The 26,662-nt window shown below is 46.9% G+C and overlaps 11 protein-coding genes across 11 annotated transcripts; 6 read left to right on the forward strand and 5 right to left on the reverse strand.

The window, feature by feature from the left end:
* Positions 1–1,590: 1,590 nt before the first annotated feature.
* Positions 1,591–3,507, forward strand: N7529_009963 (homeobox domain-containing protein; the record flags this gene model as incomplete). Its single annotated transcript, XM_057245490.1, has 4 exons — positions 1,591–1,910; positions 1,969–2,168; positions 2,226–2,455; positions 2,530–3,507. 4 exons carry the CDS (start codon positions 1,591–1,593, stop codon positions 3,505–3,507), a joined length of 1,728 nt encoding a protein of 575 aa, XP_057093753.1.
* An 884-nt stretch (positions 3,508–4,391) lies between these two features.
* Positions 4,392–5,138, reverse strand: N7529_009964 (phosphatidylglycerophosphatase; the record flags this gene model as incomplete). Its single annotated transcript, XM_057245491.1, has 1 exon — positions 4,392–5,138. One exon carries the CDS (start codon positions 5,136–5,138, stop codon positions 4,392–4,394), a length of 747 nt encoding a protein of 248 aa, XP_057093754.1.
* A 287-nt stretch (positions 5,139–5,425) lies between these two features.
* N7529_009965 (putative small nuclear ribonucleoprotein SmD3) lies at positions 5,426–6,100 on the forward strand (the record flags this gene model as incomplete). The annotated part of the gene is made up of 4 exons (XM_057245492.1): positions 5,426–5,482; positions 5,604–5,664; positions 5,777–5,906; positions 5,995–6,100. The coding sequence occupies 4 exons, from the start codon at positions 5,426–5,428 to the stop codon at positions 6,098–6,100; spliced, it is 354 nt and encodes a 117-aa protein (XP_057093755.1).
* A 576-nt stretch (positions 6,101–6,676) lies between these two features.
* On the forward strand, positions 6,677–7,950 carry N7529_009966 (adaptin-binding domain-containing protein; the record flags this gene model as incomplete). Its single annotated transcript, XM_057245493.1, has 3 exons — positions 6,677–7,460; positions 7,508–7,822; positions 7,871–7,950. The coding sequence occupies 3 exons, from the start codon at positions 6,677–6,679 to the stop codon at positions 7,948–7,950; spliced, it is 1,179 nt and encodes a 392-aa protein (XP_057093756.1).
* Positions 7,951–8,370: 420 nt separating this feature from the next.
* On the reverse strand, positions 8,371–9,165 carry N7529_009967 (protein tyrosine phosphatase-like domain-containing protein; the record flags this gene model as incomplete). Its single annotated transcript, XM_057245494.1, has 3 exons — positions 8,371–8,444; positions 8,506–8,645; positions 8,702–9,165. The coding sequence occupies 3 exons, from the start codon at positions 9,163–9,165 to the stop codon at positions 8,371–8,373; spliced, it is 678 nt and encodes a 225-aa protein (XP_057093757.1).
* A 3,855-nt stretch (positions 9,166–13,020) lies between these two features.
* N7529_009968 (Hpt domain-containing protein) lies at positions 13,021–13,725 on the forward strand (the record flags this gene model as incomplete). Its single annotated transcript, XM_057245495.1, has 2 exons — positions 13,021–13,280; positions 13,338–13,725. The coding sequence occupies 2 exons, from the start codon at positions 13,021–13,023 to the stop codon at positions 13,723–13,725; spliced, it is 648 nt and encodes a 215-aa protein (XP_057093758.1).
* Positions 13,726–17,381: 3,656 nt separating this feature from the next.
* Positions 17,382–17,738, forward strand: N7529_009969 (uncharacterized protein; the record flags this gene model as incomplete). The annotated part of the gene is made up of 1 exon (XM_057245496.1): positions 17,382–17,738. The coding sequence occupies one exon, from the start codon at positions 17,382–17,384 to the stop codon at positions 17,736–17,738; it is 357 nt and encodes a 118-aa protein (XP_057093759.1).
* A 293-nt stretch (positions 17,739–18,031) lies between these two features.
* Positions 18,032–19,225, reverse strand: N7529_009970 (uncharacterized protein; the record flags this gene model as incomplete). Its single annotated transcript, XM_057245497.1, has 2 exons — positions 18,032–19,095; positions 19,150–19,225. 2 exons carry the CDS (start codon positions 19,223–19,225, stop codon positions 18,032–18,034), a joined length of 1,140 nt encoding a protein of 379 aa, XP_057093760.1.
* Positions 19,226–20,915: 1,690 nt separating this feature from the next.
* On the reverse strand, positions 20,916–22,701 carry N7529_009971 (uncharacterized protein; the record flags this gene model as incomplete). Its single annotated transcript, XM_057245498.1, has 10 exons — positions 20,916–21,011; positions 21,061–21,184; positions 21,235–21,325; positions 21,385–21,492; positions 21,552–21,603; positions 21,658–21,711; positions 21,765–22,047; positions 22,348–22,427; positions 22,478–22,555; positions 22,612–22,701. The coding sequence occupies 10 exons, from the start codon at positions 22,699–22,701 to the stop codon at positions 20,916–20,918; spliced, it is 1,056 nt and encodes a 351-aa protein (XP_057093761.1).
* A 1,025-nt stretch (positions 22,702–23,726) lies between these two features.
* Positions 23,727–24,434, forward strand: N7529_009972 (GNAT family N-acetyltransferase; the record flags this gene model as incomplete). The annotated part of the gene is made up of 1 exon (XM_057245499.1): positions 23,727–24,434. One exon carries the CDS (start codon positions 23,727–23,729, stop codon positions 24,432–24,434), a length of 708 nt encoding a protein of 235 aa, XP_057093762.1.
* A 172-nt stretch (positions 24,435–24,606) lies between these two features.
* N7529_009973 (uncharacterized protein) lies at positions 24,607–26,436 on the reverse strand (the record flags this gene model as incomplete). Its single annotated transcript, XM_057245500.1, has 6 exons — positions 24,607–24,886; positions 24,940–25,179; positions 25,230–25,795; positions 25,854–25,960; positions 26,007–26,150; positions 26,199–26,436. 6 exons carry the CDS (start codon positions 26,434–26,436, stop codon positions 24,607–24,609), a joined length of 1,575 nt encoding a protein of 524 aa, XP_057093763.1.
* Between the last annotated feature and the right edge of the window lie 226 nt (positions 26,437–26,662).

The following is a 26,662-nucleotide window of genomic DNA, read 5'->3' on the forward strand; positions in this document are numbered from 1 at the left end:
ATAAGGCGAGAATTGCTATGTATGTCATACGTATAATTAGATCCGGTGGTCACTAGACTTCCCTACATGTAAATACTGTGTACACATGTGGTTTCTACACCGTGAATGGGGGCACATTTAGAGACGACGGATCAGTTTTTCCGAAGCCACGGTAATGTAACGGACCCGTATTGGTACATCACCTCTCCTTTCATACGTCCTCTGAAATATGATAGTTTGGCACGGTTACTACTTACTCCGCTCACCACGGTATATAGGTATACATACATGTACAACCTACATAGCATATGTATCTGTTTCGCCTTTGGGCAATTGTTTCAATATTAATATGAGGTTAAAGTTTTGTCCATTTTCATACATTCCACACTTGTAAAAGATGATCGAGACTATCATAAGTGCCGGTGTTTCAGATTCCCCACGGATCTCACGTGGATGCCGTTCGGCGGCATTTGGCGACGATCAAGCGGTCCATAGTGGTCGATAGAAGTGGGTGTTTGCTTTTCAGGCTGGTATCTTTGGTACCATTTGACGCCACAGTTCCCATGACAGGCCTTTACTGCCTCAAACCCCCTTCCCCTGTTAGGTGTTACAGAGTGTTGGACAACGACTTGGGAAAAGTACGAGTCGAGTAAGGGGAGTGCAGGCGTACCCCTCTCCAAAACAATAGATTCTGTATTCTCATTGCTCCAGACCTCCGTTGTATATGCAAGTTAACGCAGGGGCCAAAATCAGGATTTTCGTCTCCCAAAGACGTAAAGACCCAATAACGCAGTTGGAAAAAAAAAGATCATAGCCATACTTAGTGACGAATGTAAAAAAAAAAGAATTGAATCGAGGCCCTGAGACGAGGAAGTGAAAAAAAATAACAATGGGGCCCTGTTCCCAAAGCCCCACGAGGTGCCAAAATCTAAGTAAAACTAAATTACTTTGGGTTCCTTGGTTTCCCCGTTCTCTCTGATCAGTCAGCATCCCATCTCCTGATCTTCTTCTTCCCCTCTCTCTCTCTCTCTTTTCAGCCTTTTGCCCAATTTCTTATTTTCATTCCTTTCTTGTGCTAGGTCGCTCGTTTCATTCTTTTGCGACGACCGTACCGCTCTTTTCAACACTTTCGTTTCATCCGAGAACGCGCCTTTCCCCCGTTCCCGCCCCGTTGATCGATTCAACCTGGGCATTGCGATTCCAATCGACTCGAGATATATCTTGTTGAGGAAACAATATCCCCTGCCTTTATTTTCCAGCTGCCTAGGCCAGCCTTTTTATTTATTGCCTCACTTTCGCTGGACGCCTCTGCGACGCGCCCTTAACCCAACCTCCCCAGTCTCTGACGTGGACAACTCAATTCAATCCCTACGCCAGACTTCCATTCATTTTTGACCTAACAACACTCTCGCGCCTGAGGCTGCTTCGAGAGAAATAAGATTTCAACCCATTCGTCTGTTTCCGCATCTCATCATTTTGTCGACCGGATCGTCACACATTGCATCCTTTCTTTCCGAAAAAACCCCCCTATACACCAAAAAAAAGCATATTGCACATTCAAACACAACATCAACTTCGTGTGATACACTTACCCCCGTACAACGTTACACTATGTCTTCGTTGACAGAGATGCATTACCCGCCATCCGGCGCAATGGCGCCCACGGCATCATCGTCGCCCCCGGACTCTACGCCCTCTCCATCGACTTCGAGTGCTACCACAGCCCATTCCTCCGCACGTCGACCACCACGCAAAAGCACCTTGACCCAGCAGCAGAAGAACAACAAGCGCCAACGCGCTACTCAGGATCAGCTTGTTCTCTTGGAGATTGAGTTCAACAAGAACCCTACCCCTACTGCAGCTACCAGGGAGCGCATCGCCTCGGACATTAACATGACTGAGCGCTCTGTTCAAATTTGGTTCCAGAACCGGTAGGCATTTGTGATCCGGGAGTGTTTCTAATTTCGACTTTTACTGACTCAACATTAGTCGCGCCAAAATCAAAATGCTAGCTAAGAAGAGCATCGAAACCGGTGAAGGATGTGATTCTATCCCGGAGTCCATGCGCCATTATCTCGCTATGCAATTCGACCCGAACAAGCCCGGTGCAAGAGATCCCTTCGGACGCGCCGGCGCATATGGTCCCCCTAGCATGTACACGAATGAGACTAACCCGTCTGGCAAAGTTGGTAGGTTTGGCACTTTTTATAGCTTATTGGTCGTGTTCAATTGGCTAACATTACCAGTTATTTCACACTTCACTTGTCGTTCCCTGACTGTCGGCAGCTGGCGGCGCATTGGACAAAACGCCATGGACTTGGTTGTTTTCTATTCCCCCGACAAGGCCTGCATGACCTACTATATAAACAACGATGCTGCCGGCTACAAGATCGAATATCCGTTCGCTTATATCAAGAACATCACCTTGGAAACCGGGGATCCTAGCCCTGGCCCCAATGGCGCACCCCCCGACCGGGTGGACTTGTCGTGGAATTGAACCGTCCACCGCACTTTTACATGGATTCATCTAACTCTGGAGGATTCTACCAGTGTGGTGATTTCACCGAGGAACAGCAAGCTAGTCAAATCATGGTTCACCACCTGGGAGGCCATCCCAAGGTTTTGAGCGTTCAACTTGCCAAGCTTGTTTCTTTGGAGTCTTTCCAGAACCGCCTGGCCTATAACAACAACAGCTTTGCTGTGCCACCCGCAATGTCTCCACCGTTTATCCAGCGTCCTGCATCCCAGCCCAACCAGTTCGCCGCCTCCCCTTACATGAATATGTACCAGGACAGCAACCACTTGGGCTTCAATATGCCAGCAGCCCGCGGCCACAAGCGCCAACGAAGCCGTTCCGTCCCCGTCGCAATTGATATCTCAACCCTCCAGGGACCCATGTCTTCCTTCCACGTACCACCGCCTCCGCCTCCATTTAACCACACAGAGGCGGGCATCTATGCTCCCGTGCCGCAGTCCGTCCACCATCTCCCCACTGACCTCCGAATCGACACCCAAGGATATGGGCTGGATTTCCGGACAAATCCAATGTCCGCAACAACCACCGGATCTCCCTCAGACTTCGCCAGCCCAATGTTCAGCAATGGCGGACAGGGCGAGTCCACCCCAGTGGCCAGTTTAGGACCGCAATTCAACGTCCCCTTCGTCTCCGGTGGATCCACAGATGCTTCGACAATGGGCTCGCACGCTCCATCTCCCTACGCCAGCATGAGTCCCGCCGATCCCCTGATAGCAAACCACTCCCCACCTCTATCAAACATGTCCCATGGCTCATCCGACATGTACGGATTCTCGCACGATCAGCAATCTGGCTTTGATGACAGCCTCTCAATGAACGACATGTACTCCAAGCACCAAGTCAGCTTTATCTCCCATGATACCCCCAGCTTTGAACTTCCTATGCACGGCATGTCTGCCCACCATTCTCCCGGAATGGGTGATTACAAAGATTACACTCATGACATGACCAACTTGGATGAGATCAATTCGCAGGGCATGCCCACATCATGAGCGAAGTATTAAAATGTGTTCTCCTTTGTCATTTGATGTTTCACGGCCTTTTTAAAGTGCATGCGGCGCTAGCTGATGGGTTTTGGTTTTGGGAATTTCTCATCGTCTGACTTGGTCGTTGGGTTTCGGAGTTTTGCAAAATACAACGACTGGGTTGGACGATTCTCGTCTCGCTGGCGATGGCCAGGGAAGCAATTTCACCTTGGTTTCTGATGTTTTATTTTTTTTTTCTTCTTTCTTGCGTGACATACCCATGTGTCTTGTTTGTATCAATACCCTTTCTATTCTGGGGCAGGTCCTGAGCGATTTTTTTTATATTTCTTTTTCTTCCTGTTTTGCCGGTTGTTCCGGTTGATTTCAGGACTTCTTTTTGCCCGGTCATCCTACCCTTTTTTTCTTTCTTACTTTTTCTTCTGATCTTGACCGGGATCTTTTTGGATTTTTCTTTTACGTGGTTATGCCAAACAGACCGACTTGGACAGCGACTCCATACCTTTCAATTTTCTTATTTGTTCCTCTTTTGTTCAGTTTGAGCCTCAATTTCAAGCCCAGATCTTCGGGCTCTTTTGTTGTTGTTACAATGGTTTTTCTCCTCACCACGAGTCTGGAGTCGGTGGTTGCACAGCGGTCCCGTCGGCACCTATTTGGATCTGACATTGCCAGCGCGGGTTCTAATGCGCAGAGTTGTGATATCTTCTACGCAGCAGGACGGCGCTGGTTTGGCGGTATACGAGTGTGGGGGAATAACGCTAGGCTCCGAATCAATTCATTTTGTATCGCATTCCATTCCTCTTAGATCGTAACAATCAACATTAGATATTCGCTGTTATACAAGGGGTATCTTATTCTAAGATATAAATACAGGCCATATGTCTTGATTTAAATCACTCAAGTTTTGCCTTTCCCTCCCACCCCTTGGGCAAAGGCGCTTCAAGCCCCCTCCCGCGGAGGAACTTCTCTATCCAAACCTCCATCTTCTCCAAAATATTCCGCTCGGGCTTACCTTCCTCCCCAATCTCAAAAACCCCCTCCTTGCACCAAACACTCCACGACCCCATCATCCCAGCCATGAGAACATCTGTCCCCAATCGATCCCCGACAACGGCAATCTCATGCGAGGACTCAACGACACCCCGGTCCCGGAACCATTGCACAACCTCGTTGCCACAGAAAGGCTTCTTCTCCGTACCAGATGGAAGTCTGAAAACGGGGATCTTAAGATGCGCAAGCTGAGCTTCTAGATCGTGGACTTCGTTGTCGAAGGATGCGTGGCTGCCGGCGCGGTTTGAGACGATGAGAATTGAGTGCGGGTTTTGGGAGATGTTGAAGGGAGATGTTGGGGAGTTGCGGAGGGAGGACAACTTGGAGAGGATTTGGGGTGGGAAAGTAGTTGTTTTTGCGGCGCAGAGCGTGTTGTCTTTGTCCAGAACCAGGGCGCGGATTAAGGGCGTGCGTGATTTTTCGAGAGCGGGTTGGGCTTGCTTCGAGCTTACTAGGTGTGCGCCTAGGTTCTCGGGGAGATGAGTGAATGTTGGGATGGTGAGGTGCGGGAGGAATTGGGAGGGTTGTTTGAGGAGGGTTTGGACGGCGTAGTTGAAGCCCCAGAGGTTGGAATTGGGGGATCCAGCCATGGTGAGATATTGAGTAGTTGTGGAAGGTTATTTGAGGCGTAACTCGGCTAGTATATGTGCATTTCTGGTGGTTGTGGTGAAAATGTCGAAGTTGGAGGTTGTTTGGGGAGAAACCCAAAGCGGAAAGGACGTTAGCCGCAAAACTCACCTTTCTCTGATCTCTCTCTACCCGTCCCACCATCAACCACTCATTGGCCGCCTCTGTTCCTTTTTCGTTGTAAAGGGAGCTTATCATTGTTGTTGAATTTGCTAAACGTCTTCGATTCTCACACACTTTACCCGTTAAAATGGGCAAGCTGACGTCCACGATCGGTATTCCCATCAAGTTGCTCAACGAAGCGCAGGTGCGTTACCTCCCACCAGAACCGCCGTCCTTTATCAAAGCGGCGCAAATGATCAAACATATCTGAGATTGAGCGATTAAATGGATATAGCGACCGGAAAGCTAACGTCGTTTCTTTACAGGGTCATGTCGTGACACTCGAGATCACATCTGGTGTTGTCTACCGGGGGAAGCTTTTGGAAGGTGTGTGATTGAAGTTCCTCAAGCTTCATGATGACCATTTCCATGGCGAATCGGTCTCAGCAGATCTGGGGGATGCTTTCTCTTGCGCAGATTGATACTGACATTTTTCCAGCTGAGGACAACATGAACGTTCAACTGAAGGACATCACTGTCACCGCGCGTGACGGTCGTGTCTCTCATCTAGATCAGGTATACATTCGCGGCAGCCACGTGCGGTTCTTCATTGTCCCCGACATGCTCCGGTACGTACCCCTCGATATCAAGCTTTGAAACGCAACAACAGCGTCAGGTTTGCTGCCAGAACAATCACTGAGACTCTTCTTCGCTTAGGAATGCTCCCATGTTCCGTTCACGAGGCCAGCGCGGGCGCGGTGTCGGTTTGGCGCGTGGTAAGGCTACTGTGCAGCGTGCGCGTGGCCAACGCGGCCGGGGTTGAGTGTGGATGAAATCGCAGTTTCAAGGCCTCGACTCAGAGTGGCAGGCGTTTTTCTTTTGTGCTTTCTTGGTTAGGGGAAATTTACTTGGGCTTGGTCTTCGACTGCTGAGTCTTCAAAATATCGGCTTTTCTTATGAGAGCTTCGTCCCTCACGATTCAATGAATCAATACCCGACATACTATCTCCCGTACTGTAGATTTGAGGCTAGATCCGACGATATCAGGCAGCTCTCGGGCTTCTAGCACCCATAGCTGTGCATGGTAGCTCTAATGCCCCGAGTGAATTGTTGCAGCATGAGTAGGTATGACATCAAACAGCGGCGAGTCTACAGCTCGAAACCTATAGGGCAGCTATTCTATTTCCAACCCACCAGCTTTGGGTTGTAATACGTTTGGTTAATACCTACCGGTGCTAATTTATCCACTCCGCACCATTTTTTCGATGCGGGGGACAACTTCCCTTTTAATCATTACACATCACACGTAACATTTTCCAATGGAATGAACACAAATCCCAGCAACACGAACATCCAACCGATCACTTCCAAAGCCCTCAATTGAGGCCAATCTACCACCATGGCCTCCCCCGCATTACCGACCAACCCTCGAACCGCGACCTCAAAGTCCAAGATCAAAAACATCTCCAACCCACGCCGCCTCCTCGTCCTCACCCCAACAACCCAATCCCTCACAATAATACCACCCCTGCTACATTCCCTAACGGGAGTTCCAGTTCTCAACCCACCACAACAGCCAGCAGCCACCGACTCAACCCCGCCATCCGACCAAACCACCTTCGCCGGCTATACATCCCACAGCCCCCTCCGACTCGAAACAAAATACTACAACACCGAAGTACCAGTCTGGGTAGATGAAATTCCCTTGTTAGACACCGCCACAGCAGGCTCGCAATGGAAAACAGACTTCCTAAGCGCAGAAGCTGAGATCGTGCGCGAAGCCGTCGGCGCATTGGTTGTCTGCGCACATGCGCCTGATAATAGCGGTCCACCTCCCGAACAGAATTCAGAGCAGCAGGATGTCGCTGAGAGAGGAGATGTGCGCGCGTTGCGGGATATGATGCGCGACATTGGAGCTGTTAAGGAACGGATTGATGAAGAGCGCGGTGGGGTTGGTGATGTTCCTGGTGTGTTTATATTGATTGGTGCGAGGAAGGGGGCGGCTTCGGGACCTGCTGCTAAAGATGATGAGTCGGGTCTTGATGATGATCTTGGGGAGATGCTGCCACTGTCTGTTGGATGGTGGGAAGATCAGTTCTATGATATGGGATTACTTGGATGGGAGGTCGTTGAGTGGGATCCTAAGGAGGGGGGTGGTATCGAGACGAGGAATCAATATGGAGGTTTGTTGATCGATCTTTATTGACTTGGATATGACTAATTCTGATAGAACGTGAGGGTATGCCGAGGATCAAGGAGGTCCTTGAGACTCATGACTGGTCTATGAGTGGGAGTTCTGTTCTTGACGAGGGCGACGATGTAGACTCCGATGATGGTCTTGAGGATCAGCTCTTGGGGACGTCCCGTGGGTTCGGCAACGAGGTTCATGAGCTTGAGCGGGAGATGTTTGGTTTGCGGATGGCGATTGAGCGCGGTGGAGGTGATGGTGATGAGGAGGATGATGATATCGGGCATGACGATGGGGACGATGAACTTGATGTTGAAACTATGGAGGCACTGATGATGCGTATGCAGGCGATTAAAGGTATTTTCCTTTTAGACCCCTTACCTGGCTGAACTGACCTTGCTATAGATATGGGCTCTGAGCTGCCTGAAGGTGAGCGGAAACGATTTGCTGCAAAAGCCGTACAAGAAATCATGCGTGAGCTATGAGACATTTGCCATGCTTCAATAGACGACGATTATCATGGGGCCTTAGCTCACCCCATATGAGTTCTTGGCTACAAATTATATAGTTATGCGGGAACATGATTCGTTGAACAAGTGGTTTCATTATTGTAGAAACTCATGGCCACAGAGAGTTTATTATCCATTCATCTACTAGATACAAGGAGACAAAGGAAGGTTAAAATTAAACTCCACGCTACTGCTTGTACACTGAAACAGCATTATCAGACCAAATCTATTTATTTTTGGGCCAGCAATTAATTAGAGCTAATATAAATACAAGTAAAAAGCCAAACCAGTTTTTGAGGGGAAAATTTCAGCCTCAGTTTAGCATTAGCCAGCCATAAAGCCAGATCGTCAACCCAACGGTACTCTCAAACTTCGTCACACTCGTATATGCCGAATCTAATCAGCACGCTTCTTGCCACGGAGAACCTTGCGTCTCTGGGCAATCATGTGTGTATAAAGGATGTAAGAGCCTATTTATCAGTTAGAAATGCCTACCTCTAAACCATTGAATTGAGAAAGAAGAAACCATACCAGGCACATAGATAACCAGGATAGCAATAAGCGCATACTGGAAGAGCGGGTTCAACTGTCCAGCCGGGCCAAGCGCCTGAACGATAAGCGTGCACTCGCTGGTAATCCCAATCGGGTAGAGCACATAGAAAGTGTTATACCTGCGAAATCACAAGGATCAGCAAAATTCACTAATCCATTAACATTAGAAACGCACCTCAACCAAGTCCACCAGCTTGGCACCGACCCCCCAGACAAAGTGATAGCAAAGAAGCCATAGCGAATAACCTCCGTAATCCCCCAAGCAGCAACACAGCCAAGGTAAGCATAATCCCCAAGCTGTACTGTGTTGGCTCCAACAATGTCTCCACCGAATTGAGCCATGATCCCCCAAACAAGCAACAACCGACTGGCAACCTGCATAGCAGTTGTCATGAACGGCGCGCGCACGAGCCCAACCACGCTATGCACGACCTCGAGAAGGGCGAGCGACTGCGTCAAGAGTAGCGGGGAGAATGTCTCCTTGAAAACATTGTGCAGGGTCGAGACATTGATGGGCAGGAGGGAGGCGGCGTAGACGACGCAGCTGCCCCAGGCGAGTAGGTTGAGGGTATTATAGGTGAAGAGGTATGCTTTTGTTAGCCCTGCAGGGGCACGCGAGGCGCTTTGTTTGGTAGCCATTGTTTTCTGACGGGCTGGAAAGGTCTTGAGGCGATTACTAGGTCGTTTTGTGGGAGGTTCATATTTCGTTGGGATCGCGATCAACAAAAAAGGGACGGGGCCGAGGTTGAGTGTTACGTAATCGTTCTGGAAGGCAGAAGCTTGTGGAGAAGGTCCCTAGAGTCTGGGGTAGAGATGATCTCTGGTTTGTTCTATTCGGTGGTTTGCGGTGGTTTGGATCAATGTTGCTGTTTATGCTTGGTGCTATACAGCGTATTGTACAATATAGCTTGATAGGTAGGGTTCTAGCTCCGGACTGAAGATATGGCATACGCTGGCCTATCATCGCCCTCGAGAATAAGCTAGTCTTTTCGTGATGTGTGCCGAAAATGGCTCGTTACAGGGATATCAGATCTGGAAATGACGAATTATTTGCCTAGTCTCTTCTTTCTTGATTTCTCTGCCGAGGAGTTGGCTTTGTTTGATTCGCTTAGGTCTTCGCAGGATACTGACTGCATGTAGTGCCAACCAAGCGGAATTCTTCCTGCCCTAGGCTAGTAGGATGCATGGACTAGAGGGCCCTGGTTGGTACCACTGCATGATCTAATTTGGACTACTACTTGTATCGTCTGCCGGTTCTATGGGCAAACAAGTTCTGACAACTGTTTGGCGCCTGCCCATGTGATTGGTTTGGGAGGTGGCTGGGAAGTGGGTTGATATCGAGATTATCGATTCAATACGATGTAAAAAGTAAGGAGTTCAAATCGGTGAAATTAGTGTCGATTGACCACGTCGAGCATTTCGGTATGTGAGTACGTTGTACTTAGTACCTTGTTCATACTTCGGCATAAATCTCTTTTGCGTAGACTCCTTCTGCACGTCTTAATTACCGAAGCACAGAACTCAGTCCATCCATCAAATTTCCATGTTTTGCATTTGTACAACGATATTCTAGACTTATCTGTACCCGTGGACGCTCATCTTCGAATAGACATCAATGAGCCTCGATGTGCCTTGCATACAATGGGAGCTTGATGCCTCTACATTGTATAATGAGGGTACGCTGTACGTAGAGGAGATCAAGTGTATAAAATGATGTGTGCATGTAAATATGTACATGATTAATGATTTAGCTAACTATATTGCATGTTGTGTAAGCTTTGCGCATGGAGTGTAATATACATTTCAACGGAATACCAGCAATATTGGCCAGTATAAGCTGATATGTATTTAGAATACAGATCTAATACAAAATGACGATACAAGAACGCTGATGACATCAGAGGCTTTAAAGGGCTGATTTGGCTCCATCACGATGATGTCATGGCTGATATCAGATTATCTGATTGGTGGTTATACATACTTGGAGAACCACACGCCAGAACAGGAGGAAAAGAGAAGAAGATGCATTTTCTTATATAAATGAAAAGGGCGCTGCAGTGCGCGTTCGCCATTTAGAAATTCATCTTCACATTGGCCTTCACCACGTAACAGCACGTTATACCTACCTCGAACCGAAAAACGAAAAAAAAGCAACGTCACCGGAAGCGAAAAAATAATAAAAAATAAAAAGCACCAACCGTCATCGGTGACAGCATAACCGCTCGTGTCTTAGAGCAATAATATTACCCTCGATTTCACACCTATGAAAGAAACAAAAAATCCAAAAAAGACCGTGGATCCATGTGCTCACATATGGATCGTTCAACTCGCTGCCAGGACTACGTCAGATGAGAAAAGACTCATGCAAAGACAAAATCAGAAAGGAAGAAGTCCCGGATTGGACACGGTCCTCGAGGGTCCAGACCAGCTGGATCAGGTTCTCTCTGTGCACTTGACCCAAGACTATCGTGCTTTTCCCTGCTGTGCGAGCCGGATTTATTTCAATATTACGTCTTTTCCCGTTTTGCGGCTAAAAATGTCACCATAACGCTAGGTTCTTTTTTTATAATTCTGTCTCAGAGAGGCGGAGCGAGTCACAAAAATATCTCTCGCCTTATACATTCATTCTATCTGATGCTGCCTACTTGATGGTAAAGCTAATCCAACAGACTTCTTTCGGTTTCACCGCGAATGGTTCCACGTGTGACCCATTCAGGAATGAACCCAGTGACGTCCCCTGCTGGGATCGGCACCCCGATGATGTCGACTTGCTGGCCCCCCTGCCGCTGCCAGATCTCCAATGTCCATTGTAGGCATAGGCGCGGTCCTATGCGGTCAGAAAACTTGTCGGGTTCTTATGTTTTTTATTACCCTATCTGTCTCCACACGTACTGTTCAGTACATTTCTGGAGGGGTTATCCCGTTGATTTTTGCGTCTTTTCCTTGCGGTGGAGCTTTTGGTTGTCCGTTGGACTCCACTGGATTGTCGGACTTTGCGAAAGGCCTCCGAATGATTATGATCAAGCGCTTCAGCCTGAGATGAGGCTGAAAATTTTTGACAAGTGAATGACTTGTATCAAGTACAGTATAAGTACTAACTCAATGGTTGGCTAATTTGAAGCTCTCGGAGTGGGAAAAAAAGAAAACATACTAAACCTGTTCTGTCGGATGTTTGTCTGCATCCACGGAGGCTAAACAAAAATTGGAAAAGACTATATATCCATTGACAAATCTAAGCCCAATAGGAAGTCGTGATATAGATTGTAACTACTAATAAATTGCTAGTTGGGTTGGGCAATCAATCTCTCGAATCTCTATTATATTATAACGCCCATAGGGAAATAAGAATATATCATGTATAAATATGTGAATGTGTGAATGTATGAATTGATTAAAGTACTGTAATTTAAAGTCTTGATATAGTTTAATCTAACGATACTCTAGTGGAAATTGTTGTTCTATACGTTGTAGAGGAAATATATGGTAATTGCCCATATAGCGGAAGACCCAGCCGTAGGTGTGAAGTGCCGATAATCTTCCTTACCCACATCTTCTTCTCTCCGCCCCTCTTCCTCTTTTTCCCCTCCTCTTCTTTAACAACTTCCCCCTTTCTTACTTGTGCTTCTTTTTCTCTCTTTGAGATTTGTGTACTCCTGATCTTCCTTTGTCACTTTACTCCGGTAGGATTTGGTGATTATCAGAGCTTTTGAACAAAATTTTTTCGAAAAATTGAAGGTGGGACATAATCCGAACTGCCCCTCGCTATTTTGAACGCTTTCGCGATTGGACTGTTGTCGCATTTTTTTTTTTCCTTTCTTGTCACTCGTTTTCCTTGAGTGGGACCTTGGCTCGTGGCTGCAGCTGTTGAGATACGCTAGTTCACCTTTTACAAACCGTGACTGGGTTTATATGCGTTGAATGGTTTTTCTACATACCTCCACTCCCAAGTCCCCTCTTCTGATCCTTTCACCCCTCCTCCCCCTTCAGGTATCTCATATCAGATACCCCGCTGTGATTTGTCTATTTGGTTGGTCTTTCCATGTCTACCAGGCTTTTCCTATCATACGATCCGATCAGGTGGCTGCCGTACTTCAACCCCCTTGACCTTAGACCTACGGTCTCTCCCTTTGCCCAAGATCCCAACCCTTGCTACCTTGGTACCTGGATCCGTAACACTCTGGCTTTGTAAGACAGCATATGCGTTGTGTGCTGATATCTGCGATTCTGACGTCCTTGTTGTATCATTGATCTCCATTTGGGGCTACTTCACAATTCGACTTTGCCACTTTCTTTTATTCGTCCAGGATCTGGATCTATTGGATGAAGTCAGACTGACTGGGGTTTGAAAACAGAGATCGGCGTATTCCATCTGGATTGGCTGGGTATCAGATCGGACCAAAATTACAACACCCTATTGTTCATCCCGTGACGATCTAGGTGCACGAGATTCCTCCCACCTGCTCTTATAAGCATCTCTCTCACATCCACACAACCATGGCGCCATCGGATACTCAAAAGGCCGTCTCAGTAAGTACCGCTCGTCTACTGAGAACCTGGTCTGTGACTGACTGGGAACAGGCCAAGCAGCAGGGCCCGCCCAAGCTTTCTGATTACAAGGAGATCCTTGATGAGAGCACATTCGAACAGATCCTTGAGATGGACGATGATGAAGAAGACCGGGACTTCAGTAAAAGCATCGTTTACGGTTTCTTCGAACAGGCCGAGAACACTTTCAAGAAGATCCAAAAGGAAATGTGAGTGGTCAAGCTCTGCAGCGCGTCCGATGACGTATGCTAAACAACACACAACAGAGATGAAAAGAACCTTGACGAACTTTCCGCCCTCGGCCACTTCCTGAAGGGCTCATCCGCTACACTAGGCCTAGTCAAGGTCAAGGACGGCTGCGAGAAGATCCAGCACTTCGGCGCCGGCAAGGATGAGACAGGTACCATCGATGAACCGGACACGGAGGTTTCCCTCAAGGCCATCAAAAAGACACTCGACGAGGTCGAAATCGCCTACCGCAAGGTCGAGAATCTCCTGCGTCGATACTACGGCGAGGAGTTGAAGGAAGAGGAAGAGAAGAAACCAGCCGCAGAGAAGGAAGAAAAGAAGGAAGAGAAGCCCAAGGAAGAAAAGAAGGAAGAGCCCAAGGAGACCAAAGAGCCCGAGTCCAAGCCCAAGGAAACCTCGAAATAGTGGCCATGCGGGCTAGTTGATACCCTGCCACCCTCCCCTTTTTCTTTTTTAGCGACGGATGGAGCATGGCAAATGGCTGTTTGTTTTTCTTTACCTTTCCCCCTTTTTTCATCTTCCATCTTCATCGCCCACCCTCATATTTATTTGGCTTTGGCTTTGGCTTTGGCACGTACATAACACCCCTCCATTTTTCCCACGGGAAACGGATCTTCTGGTCTCTCACGTAGGTGCAGGCGCGAGAATCGTGACGACTCCGGGGAGTCTTGGATAATACCGAGATACGGAAAACCCGAGTGCCGATGTCAGGCCCTGTTTTCTTTGCTTTCTGTTTAAATTCCATTTTCCTTCCCGCATTACATCTGTAGGCGTCGCCTGAAATGTACCACATATCATCAGATGTGCAAGTAGCATCGACTACAATCATATACAACGGACAATTCCACGCCTCCATCAACGTCCAACCAAGAATCTGTAATATAAGAAGAAAGTTACAATAGTTTAATGCCTACATTGACCGGGGTCTCTGTCGAACTTCCATAAAACTATATTTTCAAGCCCGGCAGGTGGCGCCCTAAGAAGCTTTTTCAGCCACTTGCGCGGGCCTGGGGTCCCCGGATAACCTTGACTCAACATGGTATTTCCTCCCGGTTCGGGTGTGATGCACGAAGTAATCGTAAACGGGCTTCGATCGATCGACCTAGCGGCGAATTATCTATTGGCGCCCTAGTTTTGTCATTTTGTCGTTTTCGGCCAAAGGTGTCGTTTCAATCGTCTGCTTTGCTCTTTTGGGTTTTAGTCGTGGGGTTTCAAAGCTCACGGATTAAGAGAACTGGTCGATCAGATATTGATTTTAATCGCTGGATGCTCGGATTCCATCGAAGGTTTTGGACGTACTGACTTGTCTAGACTCTCCCTAAAGTTGTAGCTCTACTGTGAAGGTTGGCTCAATACGGAAGCCTATGTCAGTTACCATCAATCATCTGCCACCTGATTGGCCACTGTATCCGTATCTGCGTCCAATCTTGCATGAAAAGCGCATTGCCAATTGATGTCGGAGAGATGCAGTATGGATGAGTACGGTGCGCTTTTGCATTTGACGAATTTCCAAGCTGAGCCGCAGTTTTTTTTCTGCTGACTTCAAGCTCTACAGGACATCTATTGGATCCTTGATATGACCTACTTTCAAAGAGAGCGGTCATCTTTACATTGTGGTCAGATATGGAGATCCCAACCTCAGGGCTGTCCCAACCAACATCCAGCCCTCAACAGTCCGTGCTAGTCTGAAATGCAGCAGCGGAATCATGCAGTTCTCTAACGCCAAATTGGGTCAACAACATCTTTGCCTTGACTGACAACCCCTTCGTGATCGTCAGCTAATTAAAAGTGACATTAGTGAATGATATTACCGTCAAGATACAATATCGGATACGCCTTGGTCTCTATTGTGATATAGCCATAGTTCACTTTCCCATCAGTGATCACTCGACTGCTCGGCATATACCAACCCTACAACAATCGATAGGGGTCACAGAAGCCTCCCAGGGCACGTCACACGAAGCTATTTCAACACGACACAACGGATTTTAAGAACAATACGGAATTTAGGTCTGTCGCCACGTTGTGTGTCTTGTTCAACCAACTTTGATCACGGATTACTACACGCCAAGTATATACCGGCAATGCACCTCTCACACCCATTTCAAATCAAGTCCCGCCGTCTTCCAACCGGGTCATTTCCCCACAACCGAAGCAAGTACGCGTGAACGGAAGCCCGCCAATGCGATTTAAATATCTTCAAATTTGACTTCCGGTCTGTCGAATTCACTCTATTCTAACCTGGACCGCATCCCGGTCTGGCTGGTCACACGATAGGCCCAACGAGCTTTTTGGCAGTAAAACTCCCACAAGTTGACAGTCAATCGCAGATACCTTGTTCGTTCTTAATTCCCGCTAGCAAGGAGTGATCGGAATTTAGCGATGCTGGATAGGTCTCACTGAGCCTTGATACCGAGGTCGCTTGCAGCATGCAGTGTGCAATTTAATTAATATCTTGTAGCTTTCTCCACAAGACGGCTCCACGCGCACGTTTTCGGTCCAAGCTGCGGCTTTCCAACATTGGCGGTGGATCTGTTTTAATTTCGCTTGCGGATTTGCACAGGTGCGTGGCAAGGAGCTTATAGTTACGAAGCTCAGCTGTTCCCGGTCTTTTATGTTTGGTTTTGGTTGAGACGCGTATTGAACACTTTGCAAAGGCCTCGATATTTCCCTTTTCTCATGCATGCAAGCATACATATATCTCCTACCCGTCTGTCTCGGATAATGGACCTAGTAACTCAATAAAATTCTCGATCAGCCAATCTGCAGTTGGCTTTGGCTTCTGATCGCGCTCAGTCCCCGATCTCCTTAAGTCTAAAATGACTCCCCCAGTGAATATATCTCGCCATTGAACTTACTGCGACCGGCGATGCACTTTGAAGAGGAGAGGGGGAAATTCAGATTATGGAGAATAGCAGGAGGTTTCGTACCACCTCTCGACCTACTCCATTTGTTACTTTCGATGTGAACCATGTTCCGTTTGTCTTGCTCATCCCAAAACCTGTTTCTATTGGGAATACCCAATATTTTTGAGGCATTGTCTCAAGCCCCCGTAGCCAATATACACACAGCAGAAGAGTTTTCAGGTTTTAACCCAGCAATTTCGAACGATTCGGCCCGCGGTTTGATGCAGTCCGGGGTTGTAAGTCAACGGGTGTGCAGAAATCGTACACACATTGTGCCACCCCGGCTCCGTAGCTTCTGCACGATGCACGATATTGTTTAATTCTGGAGGGAGAAGGGATTTTAATCACCAGCAAAGCGAAAGGAAAACCATAGAGTACCCATAGCACATCTTACTCGTGCACTCTTTCCTTTTCCGCTTCCCCGTAGCAACAACCATGCACGCATTGCTGAGCGTTGAGCGATGATGATGTGGCTTAGCCTCGAAAGCTCCCTTGGATCCCTGCGATCTGCTGTGTGCTATCCCCATCTATCTGATTGCGGGTCTGGGTTTGCGCCATCCCCACTTGTCTGATTGCTTTTGCTTCTCTCGTTGTCTCGCGCCGTCCGTTCGCTTACCCTGCTTCATTCCGGACTAATCGTAGATATAATTGCATGGACCGGCGCGGATTCGGCCCCGTGTAGCAATCGTGGCTAACGGCCGTTGGGAGCGCCGTTGAGATCTGTTTGAGGAGCTTCTCAATTGATATAAAGTCCTCCTTGGTCTCGAGTTCGGTTTCCAGATCAGCTTCATATTTGCATCAACAGATTGTCCTTCTTTCTTTCTATCTATCATATTTTGATATTCAAGTTGCGTACAGTCTCACTGTCATTGGTACTTCTGTTGGCTCAACAGCCAATCAACCAACAGACGAGAAGCCACCTCGCTCGACTTGTCATACTGCATCGATAAAGCATCCAATCCGATTCCATTTGGAACCAAACGCTCAATGATGCCCGTCGGCCCTCGAGTATCTAAAGAAGAGTTCATGCACGCACTGGGTCTAAACCCCCACGATCTCCATCATGAACAATTTTACCGAGCCATGCGAGTAAGGAACCCAATCCAACCTAAAATTCTATAGTTTCCAATTTAACACAGCCAGGACGAAGCAATCATGGTATACAACCGCATGAACCAAGATACCTCAAACCTCCTCGACAATGTGCGCTCCGACCCAGCAACCCGTCCTCCATTCTTCTGGCATCACATCAGACCAGACCGTCAGCGCTGGGCGATCCTAGAGATCTGGCGCAATGCGGCGCCACTTACCCGCGCGCTATTTGACCGTGGCGCTACTAACGGCGAATATGGACCGAACTGGGTGTCTGGGTGGTTGCTGTACAGTGTTTTTCGATCTCGGGATGTGAGGAATAATCGAAACCGGAGGAAGGGGGAGGTTGGGTCTTCTGCTGGTTCAGAGTCCGGTATGCATCTGTGCCTAAAGAGTATTCTGGTACTGAACGAGAACTGACTGTTATAGATAAACAACGGACTGAAGGGCAGTCGAGGGGGTACTATGATCCAGTGCGAAATGGGACTCTATGAATTATTTGTTACTTCGTTTTGGGGTTTGCTGCGGAGCTTCTATGCTTCGTTCCATATCCTATCTACCTGACATCTGTTTTGTTGCATAATGGGTCCGATATATGAAACAAGGATCATCGGCGTACGAGATCCAAGAATGTAATGTAATACACGCACTACAAAGGACAGATGCTTTGCGTACCCGAAGAAAAAGAAGAAAGGAAACTAGCAAGTAATATTTCAATCATCCTCCTTGCCATCTTTGTCGCCAGAGTCTTGCTTTTTCTCGTTTTTCTGTCGACGATCCGACTTCAGAAGCTCCGTAACACGCTGATCATGTTCATCAGCGCGCTCATCCCATTCAGCGTCATACTCAGCGGCAATGCTCTTAATTTCTCTGCGCAGCGAGTTTCCTTCATCAATAAGAGACTCCCAAAGCTGCAAATCAATCTTATGCAATTGGTACAACTTCTTCTGTCTAGCACTGATCGTGAAATCAAGCGCAGACTTGTAAGAAATCTCCCGGTTGTGATACAAAAACCACAGATAACCACCCATCAGGGTAGACAAACTGACCAGATAAGTCACAGGCTCCATAGTATCCCATCCAAGGTCAGTTTCAAATGTCAATCGGTAGACGGTCAACCACCAGATGGCCAGGATTCCAAATCCACCAATCGCCACACGCTGCGCTCCGCGATGCGCAAGGGCATCACACTGTTCTTTGACGTCTGCCATGGTTTGAATGCGACGTGCAAGCTTGCGAAGCCGCATGCGAAGGTAATACGTCCGTTCGTTGAAAGATGGCACGGCAACGCGGATCTGACCTAGACCTTCCGGTGCGCCTTCGATGGTGACAATAAACTCTCCCGCTCTAGCGGCATCACGGATAAAGTCCCCGACCTCGGTGGCTTGGGACCAACGAACGAAGCGCTCAGGTTCACCCTCGGGGATTTCCTCGGAGCTTGGATTGCGCGGATAACTGATTGTTTCGGCATCTTCTTCGTGGGATCGGCGGCGCTGGATAGGTCTGCTGCCCTTTGGTTTGCTGCCACCGACGCCGTCATTGCCGGGAACGTAATCCCTGTCTTTGCTGTTTTGGTGAGCCTCCACATCAATGTCGTCCTCAACCTTCTTTTTGGGTTTGATGGCGTTGTCTTCGTGTTGAAGGGCAATAAAGGATACGGCAGGTGGGCGAAGTTTGTCGGTTTGGCCGATTATTGGGGGTACTTCGGATTGGATGAGTCGTTCTAGGTATGATAGTGGTTGTTGGGGGTGGACGAGGATAGCGATGGGTTCAATCTCTGTGAATCGTGTTGGTTTATTGAATCACCTTTTTAGCATGAAAGTTCACATACCTTTATCGTGACCTTTGTTGCCAATCGTTGTTAATGGAATGATCAATTTGAACAGCCGTGAAGGCGTCGTCAACATTTTTCCTGCTTCAAGTCAGTGCCAGTTTCTAAAGGATATTTGTCGAGGCCGAACCTTTTGTCATTCGTTCAGGTCGTTGATCTCCTTCAATTGGAGGCTGTTTCCCCTTGTTATCTTCATGAAGAATGGTATGTTGAGGCCGGGCCTCCTGATTGCCCTCTTGAACTTCGAATTTCTCCAAAAGTTCTTCGGTCTTTTGATTATCGCCAGAGACCTGCGTATGATCCGCCTTACTGAAGTCTCTGGTCTGAAGCCAGCTATAATATTCCCGCGGAACTGTAGCCGACACAGCACATCGCGGTCTCGTTGTTGATATCACCGAGGCCCTGTTGGCGATCCTCCCGCCAAGGGATCTCCTTGAGAAAGAATGAATGTGTCTAAATGGGGACTCCGGGATTTTTCCAGCCCAACTATTCAGACCCGCCAAACCAAGTCTCCGCGAGGCGGAGGGAGCTCCGCGCTGCGAAATCATTCTCGTCGCCGTCGATACGGCAGGCGCACAATTCCGTGCTGGGATGTACATTTCGAAGACAATGTCTCCAGTTACTTCAATGGACTGGTTGTGTATATCGGCGTCGCATCAGGCGAAAGGAGCAGGAGCACAAAGTAGTATAATCCGGGGGAATCGGAGGAGTGAGTTTAGGTAAACACAATTCAAGGCATGACGAAGAGGCTTTGCAACAACACGCGTGGGGATTTAATATGATGTATGACGCTAAGAATAACTCAAGCAATAAACTAGCGAGGATGATCCAGGCACAGAAGAGCTCATCTCAATCTTGAATTCCAAGGAATCGTCTGACGTCAGAGAACTGAAACATTCCCGGCACTCAAGGCGGTGTGGCATAGTGTGTGGCAGTGCATGATCTATACACGTGTGGCGTTTGTTATTGGTGAGATTTGTCAATACAAATTTGGTAATTATTGGATGGGGATTTACGTTCTTTTTTTCTCTGACACGCAAGGTGTATGCCTCTCCTCACTAGACTGATTGATGGTGAATTGGTAGTAAAATATGGGTACATTATATATATATATCAAACGCATGGATACCTAGCGGTCGACCCACCCTATTGGTTAATTAAGTAGCTGTCTTACTATACAATTAATGTGCGGTATGGGCATTGGTTATATGGTGAGATGGCTACCTATCAAGAATGAAGTTACTGTACATGTAGATCTTCATAAAGGCCCAATTAGGAAAATGAGAGAGGAAGACATCTACATTGCGAAGGGCATTAATGTGAACATCTGTCACAAGTGGAGAAATTCCTTGCTGAATTTCTTTTTCAAAGTATCTCTGTAAACTTCTTTGCTAATATGTTCCATACTAAATTGGTTTCTTCCATCAAAGTTCGATTGCATCACTGTGTCAATCCCTATCTCTTCTCTTGTCGCGCCTGGCCTGCCATTTGAAAATACAATAGATGCTAATAAAGAGCAAAGAAGCTAATACAGAAAGACCAAGATAGAGCTTTGCACCAATATGCCAATGGGGTGCCTGCGAGGCAGGATACGCGGCGACAGGGAGGAATGCACTGAACAAATACGAAAACAAAGTACCGGTAGCGAAGAGAACCGTTCGTACTTGGGGCTCTTTTTCAAGATGGGCAGAGGCCCAAGCGCAAAGAAGCATGGTAGAAACCCTATCGCAGTCAGAAAATGTCAACTGTAAAGCAGGATAGTACACTCACGCTCCAACATAGTTCATGTACCAGCCAGCCATGTAGGCACTCTCACTTTCAGGTCGTATGATCAAAATGATCAGCGACGTGATATTGATTACCTGGAATTTGGATTAGCGTGGGGTACTTAACCTGCTAGAAACGCCCTACCGAATGAAGAAGCAAAAATGGCAATCGAGTACCGAGATAGTCACTGAAGCCACTGAACAGCAGCTCCGCAACTAGTTGGAGTGCCTGGCCGGCAATTGGTAGATAGTTGAGCATACCAACCGAGCTAGATAATTGATTAGTGCAACCACTTGAGAGGGATTATGGAATACTCACTATTTCAAGCTCCCATCGGCATTTTTGAGGGACTTGAGCCAAAGGTTGAAATAGTTCGAAGGCGTGGTGTTAGTCCCTATAGACCAGGCAACTATAAATTATGATTAGATAGTCTGATCCCTCTGCATAGTGAACCATGGATTGACTCACTAGAAAACAACCAGACATGCCAGAACTTGAAGCAGCGCAGAAATGTTTTGAGGTTAATTCCCAGCTGCGGATCACGACTGATTCTGCGAGTTCGCTCTTCGGCGACAACTTCAGCGAAGAATTAGCAAACCTTGACCAAACATAGATTTCAATGGGTATCTACATACCAATATCCTGAGGCCGAAGATAAAATCTGGCAAGTGGATTCGGGCGATCCGGCTACATACGTATTGTCAGCTCGAACTAATCATTTAGAATAATGCTGATACTTACAAAGCCTGGCAGGAAAATGAACGCCAACAAGGCGATAAAAATAGTGCAAACACCCTGTAAGATTAGTACGCACCATGAAAGTAGAGAATCACCGTTATAAAGCTTACGTTGATAATGAACGCCCATCGCCAGCCGGTTCGACCAAGCGCACCTTCCAGATTAGTTGATAGTGCACCTTGCATCGCACCAGACAACATCGCCCCGACGGGTTGCGCAATGTTGTAAAGGCTCATTCGGAGAGCCATTTCATGAGGCAAGTACCATTGGCTAGATTGCAGAGTCAGCATGCATGACTTTTGAGATGAATTGAAGTATTGACCTGATGATGGTAAAATATCCGGGCCAAGTTGCGCCTTCGAAAAACCCGATAAGAAAACGTAGGCCATAAACCTAGGCATAATACTGTCAGTTTGACCAATTGTAATGATTTGCACTGTCGGTCTTTACCTGCTTTGCATTCGTGACTGTAGATAAACAGCAAGTCAAAATACCCCAAATGACCTAAACACGCTGTCAGCGTTTCTGATAAGCAAACCTTGGAAAAGTATTGTTCACTTACCTCGCAGGCGGGTAACCAGATTGAAGGGCCAACGTGGGAAATTATGATGCACGAGGGATATAGCATAATCATGTAGCCGATGCTGTTCTTGTGAATAAGAGTACTGCACAGCAGAAACAACTATGACTTACTTGAAGAAAGTGGTAAAGTAGTTCAACTCGTTTCCATAGAGTTTGAGATCAGTTTCCATTCCAGAGACATAGGCATTGCTCTGATGAATCGTCAGAATAATATATTACTGGAGATAGCAAATGAACCTACAATGTTGGTTTGATCCAAATACTTGAATGCGTATCCCAGAAAGCCAATCGTCAAGAAAAAGATATCCAAGCGCCATACCTGGGAAGCACATCAGAATCGCAAGCATAGAAACATGGCGGTGTTCATAGACATACTAAAGACTTCTCTTCCTTTAGGTCAAATTCTACGACGGGAGCAACTGTGCTAGTAGCATTCTTCGTGGGGGAGACTACTTGAGTCGTCATATTTGAAGTTCCTCTATGTGCATGTGACGGCAAAGAATGAAGCTTCCGTCTCAGGAGATACCATGTGATATAATTTCTGAGTTGTATACTATCGCTGAGAGGAAATATATGTAGTATATAATTTTTTTAGTCTATTGTGATCTGTTGTAAATATTGACATGGGGGCAGAATGGCATCATTCTAGTAAGTAAAGGCGTATTTGATGCTTGTTCTAACCAAGACTTTACAGCGGTACCGACCTCAAGGCTGATTCAACTACATCGTAGTCTGTTCCAAGAATTTATAATCAGTGTTAGCTGCCCTGGCTGACTTCTCTTCCTTGGGTTAAATTTATCTAGCCACCTATTTCGAAAGTGTGTAAAAATTGAGATTGGTCTAGGGGCTGTATGGCACCATCATAGCCACAATGGTGAAGTTTTAGATAGCTTAGCGTATCTTCATCGAAGCAGCAATATGACGCTCGTATTATGCCATAAGCCACTTAGCGCATTTAGTAACTAGTCAGTCTTACGCAGCTGCATATTAATTTCTATTCCCACCTGCAATCTACATCACATACCTAGGTACATGAAAGCCCCACCTCTGTGCGACCATGACCTATTGACTCTACAACGGCTAATGACTAAAGCAGTGTTTCAAAGCTAACACCAGAGCCAGATATAGAGCTCTAAAGGTGTGTATGGTTGGCCGCTCGAGAGGTGCGCCAGACTAGATTCATCTATTTTTATATGTTACAGACACAAGCAACGTTACAAGCCTCCACCGAAGAAAAAAACCATCATTTTCAGATACAACTTCAAAATCATCTCACTATGCCTTAATCCTTGGTATTCCAAGTAGGTAATATAGAGGGCATGTTGTAGACATGGAATACGAAGATTCCCCACCTTGGCGGAGTGACTCACAACTCATGAATCGAGGCACAGCATTTTAAACACCGATTTTGTCAGTAAGGTCAAGCGTATGACTTTGGGATATTTTCTCAAACTTTGAGACCAAACCCAAAGATACCGACCATAAAAATCATGACGAAAACCTCTGTATTCCCTTTCGCCGTCCCAGAGGTGTCAAATGAGCGTGTGAAGCTCGTCGCCTTCGACCCAGACAGACACTGCGATACTTTTTTCCGCTTGTCTTCTCCACATCCTGAGATATATGCGCATATGCCGATGGTGGCACCCAATTCAGCAACCGAATTCAAGTCCAGGTTTTACAGTGATTCAACTACTAATATCCTGTCATTCTCCAACCCACAATCTTTTGCTTTCGCCATCATCGACAAGACCTGTCTGCCATCTACCGAAGACCCAGAAGGTGAACTGGCCGGCACAGTGAGTTTTATCCGCACATCTCCGACGGACTTGTGCACAGAGATCGGTTTCATTGTTGTACTGCCACCTTACCAACGCAGCCATGTGGCAACAAATGCTGTGGGACTTGCTCTCCAACTTGCGTTCAGCATTGGATTATGTCGCGTCCACTGGTTAACCAGCACGACAAACCTTGCAAGTGCCCGACTTGCAGAAAGGATGGGATTCGAAAAGGTTGGAATGATTCCCTGGCACATGCGCTTTGTGAAAGGAAAACTTTGCGGTAAAATTGGAAATGGCAAGGACTTGCCACCAGGGAGTGATCCCGAGGATTTGTGGAGGGACACACTCAGCTTTAGCCTGGCATGGGATCGATGGGATACTGCAGCGAAAGCAATGACAGAGAAGGCCATGGCGAGATAACTGTTAACGAGATCGAGAGCCCACACGAGAAGGCTGATAGGAGGATGGCAATCAAACGCCATTTTCAGACATACTGGGAAATTTATGATGTAATATGATTTGAACGGATTTGGCTTTCTTTGTTCAGATTTAGGCGAGGTCTCAATAATCTAACGCGACAGGGTTCATTTGTTCAGCCGATATTAGTAACCTTTTTGCTTGCTGAGAAGTCTGTGATATGTGCCTCATCATCATGGAGTGATCTTTCATGCTTGCAGAATTTCCTGAGTGGGATATTCTTCCGAAATAGCTGGTCGATTTCTTCGAATGATCTTCCATGGCATTCTGGCACGCAGAAGTAAACAAAAGCAATCGAAGCGATAGAAAGACTACCGTAAATAAAGCCGACCTTTGACTGAAGATTTGCATAACCGGAATCCATAAGATATGGCAGACTAAACGAAACAGCGAAACTGAATGTATTATCAGTCTTTGTCCAACTTCACGGACAATAATGTCAACTTACAATGTCAGAACATTTGCAACAGATGCAATCCGTTGCGAGTTGTCTCGTAAGCGGAGAGTTGGTATCTCAGTTGTGACAACATATGTCAACGCTGCCCATCCTATATTGAAGCCTATCGTGAACAAAGAAAGCATTGCAACAATTGCTGACTTTTGAGAATAGGACGGAATATTCACGCCAAGCCCCCCCATGGTAAGTAAAGCTGTTGCTTGAATTGCTGCACCGATCAAAAGCAAAGGCCTGCAAACGTCAAATCTCACATGAAAATGTGTTGAGGGAGGTGATCTCACCTTCTGCCAACCCTATCGTTGAGGTAGAGGCATAGTAAAACTATGACAAGTCCGATGAAGCCATTAATGACGTTGAAGTTGAAGCTGTTTATCGTTTGCAGGGATTTGACATAAATAGTGCCATATTGCGAGGCAAATGCCTGTCCCGTAGCCTGCTGGAAGAAGTTGAGCCCAACAACAATCGCTGTTCGCTTTCGGTTAGATCTTGAGAACAATTCCTTGAAATGACTCTGCTCTGGTTCATTTTGCAACCCCGTTTGAATTGAAAGGAATTCTTCCTCGATTTCATGCAAATCGAATGCTCTTTCTCGTAACTTTGTTAAGTTGGCTCGCGCTTCTTCCGTGTGACCTTGAATGAGAAGCCATCGAGGGGACTGCTCGCGGTTAACATCGGAGAACATCACAGGAACCCAAAATTGAGAAGATCTAACCTCTGGAATAAACCATATGAGAGATGCTATGATGGTTGGGATGATAAAGAAAAGCCCCAAAGGTATCCTCCACGAACGTTCATCGTGTATCTTGCTGGTTCCATCGCAAACCCAGCCAATCACCATTCCTCCGAACTGAAGGACTATGTCAGTATAGACGACCTTTCATTCTCGTTTAATTATCATGACCTACCACAATGGTCAACTGATATGTGCCCACCATGAAGCCACGAACTTGGGTGGGAGCAATCTCGGATTGGAACACAGGAACGACAGAGAGTTCCATGCCAATATAGATGTCTAGTCGCGTCAGAAGTTGTTCAATGAAAAATGTCAATGAGCCCACAATTGAGGATTCTCGCGGCTAATATTTGATTGCTGGATTGCGAAGTGGTGGTAATCGTGGCGGTAGCCAGAGCGTAGATGCTCATGACAAACATACACCATCGCCGGCCGAATCGGGCACTTATGAAGCTGCCAATGATCACACCTAGAAAAATGGTCAAATTGAGGTTGTTTGATATTATTGACTACATACCACAAGCAAAGGTCAAATAGGGCAATCCGTTGAAGTATGACTTCCACTGAGTGTCGAGCGCCCAGGCTTTGGTTTTGGCATCGTAGACCCCAAATCTTTTCGCAAAATCATCCATGGCTTGCGTCTGGGCAAAGCCCTGGTTATCAAAAGCATAGTTGAAGCTGGAGAGGGCGATAAGGCTACATGACAATGCTAGCCGTCGATTGAAGTATTTTCGAACATCGTGGTGGCCGAGCATTTTGATGTTAGTATCGCAAGAAACTGCCTAGTCCAATTCTTCATCACAATCAGACACGGAGGTCCAAATTTACTTTCATCCTTGTCTTATATAGAATGAGCTTGATGATAGTTTTGACGACATGTTACGCGTGATAGGTACTCCTAGCCGGCACCGGCTATTCTACTAGCCGCCAACTGGAGAGAGAAAGGAAGGCCTAGATTCAGAAGCACGCTATATCACCATC

Source organism: Penicillium soppii (assembly GCF_028829465.1).
Source record: "Penicillium soppii strain IBT 18220 chromosome Unknown utg000007l, whole genome shotgun sequence".
Classification (NCBI taxonomy): Eukaryota; Fungi; Ascomycota; class Eurotiomycetes; order Eurotiales; family Aspergillaceae; genus Penicillium; species Penicillium soppii.